We start from the raw sequence: 6,943 nt of genomic DNA, 5'->3' as shown, positions 1-6,943 counted from the left end.
CAAAAAAAAACCCCCCAAAAACAACAACAAATAAACAAAACTGGAGAAACAGAAATAAGAAATTATTACAATAATCAGGATTTGTTTTTACTAGGAGTCCTTCTCTAAAACAAAATACGCATCCGGGTTGGTGGCTTGACATTTCACATTTTCAAGTTCAAAGTAATTATCATCACTTGGTTTACTCATGTCGCATGTTGGTTTCTCTAGTGGCAAAATGCCAACTTCTTGCTTCGAGTTGGCTGGTTCTAACATCCTGTATTCTCCGTCTGATGGTAACGAGTCTGCGCGCGCATCCCGGATATGGTCATACTCTTCATGTCTGATAGCATTGTTGGAATTGCTTTCGTTAAGATGGTTATATGTGTTCAAATTACAATCTTGGTACTTGTGGGATTCCTCGCTATTTTGACTTTTAGAAGATGGTTCTATCGGCCTTTGGCACTGGAAATAGAACAATATTGCTGTATTTTTAAAAGAAATCTACAACATAGTACAAACGTATGTTCACTGTGCATCTATTTAAAAGATTTGTTTTACAGATGCTATATTATACAATGCTTTGTTACTTAATGGTATATTATTTCTACTTTGCAGTAACTTTGAATTTTAGCTACTGAGTACAACATTTGCTCCAAATAATTTGCAGTTTATGAAAAAAAAACCCACTAAGCTGTATTCTTATATAAATAGTGCCTGTTTGGGAGGGTAACAGTTGAAATTGACACCCCGAGAAAACCATTGTCAACCGACGCGAAGCGGAGGTTGACAATGGTTTTCGAGGGGTGTCAATTTCAACTGTTATCCTCCCAAACAGGCACTATTTATTTTGTTATACTGAATGTCTTAATTTTTAAGAGAATTTTACTGCTTTTATATAGGAATAACGTGAATTCTACAGCGAACCGTACGCGCATAATTTTCGCGCATGTAACATTTTTTAATGTTACCCGTTGCTAAGTGCGTTACTAACGCTGAGGGTAATAGAAAATATTATTAACTGCGTCTTAACCAATCAGATTTCAGTATTTAACATGAAAGTTTAACAATACTATTTATCAAATATTTTCCCCCAATTAATATTCGAATATTTTCGTAAAAGTACTATAAATTGTATATACTCTACTGTTATACATGAATCACTAGTATTCCATTTTGATCCCACTATTTTTAAAATCTAAATTTTAAACAAGAAAACACAAATATCTATAAACTTACGATTTCATTATTGACATCACAGTATGTGTAATGTGCATTATCATATTTGTATTCTGCTTTATCTCCGTGTAATTGTGTCTTTCTCTGTGTGTCTACCTGTGAAGAGTACCTGAAAAATGTACATGATTCTATTATTTAATCTGCTGATCGAGTAATGAATTAATAAATCAATAAATAAAATAATCAGAAAAAAAAACATCTGGACTGAATGTAGTGGATTTGCATATCACAGAAAATATGACCAGTTTTAAAAGATATTTTCATAATACGAAATAATTATATTTTCATACTACGCAATGATCATTTGTCTGGAATTTCGTAGTTATACATCATACACGTGAATGAAATCCACAAGAACATTAAACTACCAAATTTATATTTGTATAACCAAGAGAATCGTCAATTCACGAAACTGTTTTCTCATATTGACTAGTACAAATAACATCACTTGATAATTATACCTTGAATTTTTAAGTCTGTGCATCTTTTTTGTGTACAGTAATATCAACAACCCCGTGACCAGAACTCCGGACACGAATCCAAGGATGGTTCCGACTGCGACTCCAACCCGCAACCTGTCTATTGTGGCCCGCATGTCATCATCTAAAAATCAGAGATCTGGACCTCGTACTTAATATATCTTTATATGGGTATATTTACATCTACTAAATATTATTTCCTCTATTTCTTATGGAAACATATAGTAATTCATAGCTCTATAGAAACATCCTGACTGAAATCTACACGCCCCGTTTATCGATTGGTCGAAATCTACAACGGTTGAAACTGACAAGAAAATGACAGGAACAAAATGGACACGCCCTGTTTATCGATTGGTCGAAGACACCAGCAACCTAAGAAAAATCACGGACTGCACAAAATAATCATGATGATGTCAGACTCAAAGTCTCACAGGAGACGATTTGGCTGTTTATTTTAGCTAAACCTCTAATGCGGGTTATGTATTTTTTCTGCAATGTCGCTACCTTCATATCCCGAATGAATCCCCAAAGAAAGCATTTTATTGTTTAAATATAGCAAATTAAGTATTGAATTACATGTACTTTGTGTTTTCATTCCTAAACTGTTTACAAGATGTAATTTCACATGCACAAATTCAAAGGCAGATCATTCTAATTGAAAAAAAATACCAGAATAAGACATCATTGATCATCTCAAAAGACCACGGATTTAGCAAAAGACATTTAAAAGATGTGAAGCATATCTACAGGGCTAAATTTGCAATACGATAATTTTGTTTTTAGTGAAAGGTTTGTCTAACGGTAAAGGGAAAATGTATGATTTTTGTTTGTTTCTTATTTGTCTTTTTTTTAAAAAGACAGACGAAAAAAAACATTCAATGTGGATTTGTTGATCCTCTGTCCATGGGCACTATATGATTGAAGTTTAAGCTCTATTGGCCTAGCTAAGACCGATTCTGGACAAGTACCAATTGTCCCCAGTGCTTTATCATGATACATACATAATGTAGGCTGAATGCAACGGATTTGCATATTAAAGAAAATATGACATGTCTTAAAAGTGATTATCATACTTTTTTAACACATTCGGCTATTATATATACAATCATGTACATGTAATTTTATACACTAATATTTATAAAATAGTATTAAATGTAAAGTCGAAAAATGATACTTGAAAAGAATTGGTCTTAGGCCAGTACTGCATGATCGAAAAGGAGAAACAAAATGAAAAATATGACCCAGAAAAATTATGCGCAAAAGAATTATTAGCCTTGACCTTTCATCCAGACAAAAAAATCTTTAAGATCGCAGGGCACACACTAACCCATGGGTTTCATCGCTGAAGTTTGAGCCTAGTGTGAGGCAAAGAAAATGTGGTATGGACGAAAGGAATTGAACAAAAACGGACAAAGAGACTGACGAAGTTTTTTTTAATTTTTTTATTGAACTTTGTCGACGAATTACTGATTAATACAGGGTACCTGCCGAGCGGGCCTAAATAAGAACTTGTGTAGTACATGGTCCTTAACTGAAATTGACTTTAGCATTCAGTTTTTATTCAAAACGTGAAACTCAAATACGAACTATTGACATGCAACAACAGTGATACATATTTCAGCGCTTTTAAATGCATTGTCTTGGTGGTGATATGAAAGACAATTAATTAAAGTAAAAGTAAAGAATATAAAAAAGCAAGATTTTGCAATCGTATTAAAAACATGAGGCACATTGTCACGGTTCATGTGAATTTAAAAAGGAAAGTTAACAATATTTATATAGGTATGTTACATTACCTAAGTGAATATTTTCATGAATTAAAAAAACCCCCTGACATTTGCCGAACAGTATACCTTCGCTTTCGTTAAATGATTTCAGTCCTTGTTGGTCTGGAGTTTTCTCTTGAGCCGGGTTAGTTCCTAATCCTACACAGAAACGATAGATCAATGGATAAATATATATAAATATAGATAGATAGATAGATATTAGATAGATAGATGATAGATAGATAGATAGATAGATAGATAGATAGATAGATAGATAGATAGATAGATAATTAGATAGATAGATAGATAGATAGATAGATAGATAGATAGATAGATAGATAGATAGATAGATAGATAGATAGATAGATAGATAGATAGATAGATAGATATTCTTACCGAAAAGAGGTTTTGTCTCATTGAAAAATTGAATGATTGCGGGCGTTTTGTTTTGACATATTTCCCGACCGATTAATTTGACAAACACATGGAATAGATCGTCCGAATCCTCATTGCTGTCATCATCGGAACTGTCCTCATCATCTGTAATACAGATAGGAAATAAGATATCATCCGTCACTGTAACCCATTAAAATATTGATTTTGGTGCTGTCGTTTACATATAGAAATTATGCAGGAAGAACCAGGTTTTCATGCACAAAGAAAATATCAAGTTTCACGATTAAACGAATTACTTAAAAAATATTCTTCATACACAACTTTAACATGTGGTTCATTAAAAGTAATATTTCAGTGAAATATACCATTGCTGCAATGTGATTTAGAACGATCTTTAACGCAAACTTTCACAAATGTCGCTTGGAAACCAGGTTGACCTTTATTTCCCGCGCAGTTAATTCTATAATACAACGAGAAAGTAAGTAAATATAATGGAAAAACCACAGTTCGTGTTGAGAGAGAGAGAGAGAGAGAGAGAGAGAGAGAGAGAGAGAGAGAGAGAGAGAGAGAGATATTCTGATTTGAATCAAAGCTCTACGTATAACTGATGTTGTTTTTCTTCCTTAACTTTTTTTCTGATATGAAAATAGAAGATAATCTAAAACTCACTCGAGAGAGAAATCTTTAAAAAGTTTAGTATTCAAGGATTGAGAGTGAACCATATTCCTCAGGATTACTGTATAAAGTACGGCCAAACCTGTTCAAAATAAACATAATTACTTTGTTTGTAACAATTGTTTATCGTCAAATTCAAAGAATCAAAGTACTGAAGAACTGACGGGAGTTGATTTTGTCGATGTTTATTCATTTTAAAACCAATGATATGTGATTTTGCATGACAAGTACAAGTAGTTTCTAATTTGAATAACGCACATTTTTATAATATGAAGTTTTGGACTTTTTCGACAAGAATGTCGAGAAACTCCCATATACTATAGTAAATCATGTTTAAATAATATTTAGAGATAAAATTAATTCAATCAAACTATGTATCAGTAATATAAATATTTCTCGAAAATTGTATGGATCCAAGCAATATTGAACTCTAGTCTCGTTCAACCAAGCGCTCGACCGACACCGTAAATCTCCGACAAGGATTTACGGAGACAGCCGAGCGTCGAGTTGAACGAGCCTATATTGAACTCTGGCGTAGGAATACATACGACTACAAAAAATATTTGAACTGTTCGTACCATTTAAAATCTGACTATTTTGAAGGTATTTATAAATAATTTTCCTTGAAAAACAATGCTTTAGCGTTCATTACATCGAATTTATCAATTATTTTCAAGAACTAAGTCTTGTCAGTAGCAATGATTTGTGCTGAGGTCCAAACACTGTTTCACTTTCGGTTTGACTGAGTAACTGCATAGGAGAGTTGATTAAAATCAACTCCCAAAAATATCTTTCGTCAAAATTAATATGCTCTCTCTCTCTCTCTCTCTCTCTCTCTCTCTCTCTCTCTCTCTCTCTCTCTCTCTCTCTCTTATAATTTAGGTCAGGTAAAGTTAAAAAAGGTTTAAAATGAATCACTTTTTAAAAATACAATAACCTCTGATACACTGTTTTTAATTCTCAAACTTTTCAAAATTGATACACAGTGATTTCAACTTTTAAAGATTTTAAAACGGGGTACATTTTATTGAAAAATATTCCAAAAAGATATAAAAAGAATAAAAAAAAAGTAAATTAAGAAATGCTGTTTGTTAATAATGATTATTAATGTAACCTTACCTAATCTAATCGTTTTATGACACAAAAACATCCTCCGGGTTTAGAATGTCTTATTCGGCGAAATCGTACAATATCTTAAAACACTTTTGTTAAAGAAAAGTAATATATGTGGAAACAACGCGTCATTTCTCCCATCAAGAAATGAATCATGTTATGCATGACTGGTTAAGACGTGTCTTAACTTTACTTATAAACGGAAGGATTGTCATCTTTTTGATACAAACTTGTAAACTAAGGAAAGAGATAGATATTCCCTTAAGAGGTATTTTCCGATCAATAACGAGGATCGTATTTTTAAGATAATATAATTACTAGGACAAAATATGACTCACTTATCAAACCAGACTCCCATTATCATGTTGATTATCTCTCAATCTTGTTTATTTCTCATTCACTAAATAAATATAACTTTGCCTAAGGGATTTGTTGTTTAAAGGGGCTCGACATTTAGGTCTAAACAATAACTTCCCGTGCATCATGAACAATTTATTTAACAATATATAATCAAAAATTGGAATTTTAATAGTGAAAATCATCTGATTTGTAATTGTGAGGTAAAACTTACTACAAAATGGTCACAAAACTATTTTTTTAATATATTTATCTTCATGTATACGAATACATTGCAGAAACGCCTCTCATATGTATACTGCAAATGTATCTACGGATAAACAATTATAACCATTTCTGATACCCTAGTAATACACTAAATTCAGTGAAAATGAGTTTTAGTATCAAACCAGACTCCCATTATCATGTTGATTATCTCTCAATCTTGTTTATTTCTCATTCACTAAATAAATATAACTTTGCCTAAGGGATTTGTTGTTTAAAGGGGCTCGACATTTAGGTCTAAAAAATAACTTCCCGTGCATCATGAACAATTTATTTAAACAATATATAATCAAAAATTGGAATTTTAATAGTGAAAATCATCTGATTTGTAATTGTGAGGTAAAACTTACTACAAAATGGTCACAAAACTATTTTTTTAATATATTTATCTTCATGTATACGAATACATTGCAGAAACGCCTCTCATATGTATACTGCAAATGTATCTACGGATAAACAATTATAACCATTTCTGATACCCTAGTAATACACTAAATTCAGTGAAAATGAGTTTTAGTAGATAAAATAAAATAACTTGCATGCATATCTCAGCATAGGTTTTCTTGACTGGGACCACTCGCCTAATAGCTCTTTCTCATTTGGAGCGAATTCTAAATTATGCTAATTCTAAAAGCAAAACTGCAGGTTTTCAGAAGATGCAATGATGCGATA

General features: G+C 32.1%; 1 protein-coding gene across 1 annotated transcript; it reads right to left on the bottom strand.

Moving 5' to 3' along the window:
- Positions 1–5,809, bottom strand: LOC128157762 (uncharacterized). The gene is made up of 8 exons (XM_052820380.1): positions 5,657–5,809; positions 4,532–4,619; positions 4,228–4,322; positions 3,863–4,006; positions 3,554–3,625; positions 1,680–1,821; positions 1,219–1,327; positions 1–444 (listed from the first exon to the last, which is right to left on the bottom strand). The coding sequence occupies exons 1-8, from the start codon at positions 5,685–5,687 to the stop codon at positions 91–93; spliced, it is 1,035 nt and encodes a 344-aa protein (XP_052676340.1). The 5' UTR covers positions 5,688–5,809; the 3' UTR covers positions 1–90.
- Between the last annotated feature and the right edge of the window lie 1,134 nt (positions 5,810–6,943).

This window comes from Crassostrea angulata, chromosome 8, assembly GCF_025612915.1.
Source record: "Crassostrea angulata isolate pt1a10 chromosome 8, ASM2561291v2, whole genome shotgun sequence".
Lineage (NCBI taxonomy): Eukaryota > Metazoa > Mollusca > Bivalvia > Ostreida > Ostreidae > Magallana > Magallana angulata.
The sequence above is the reverse complement of the archived record's forward strand: the minus strand, read 5'-3'. Positions and strand labels throughout refer to the sequence as shown.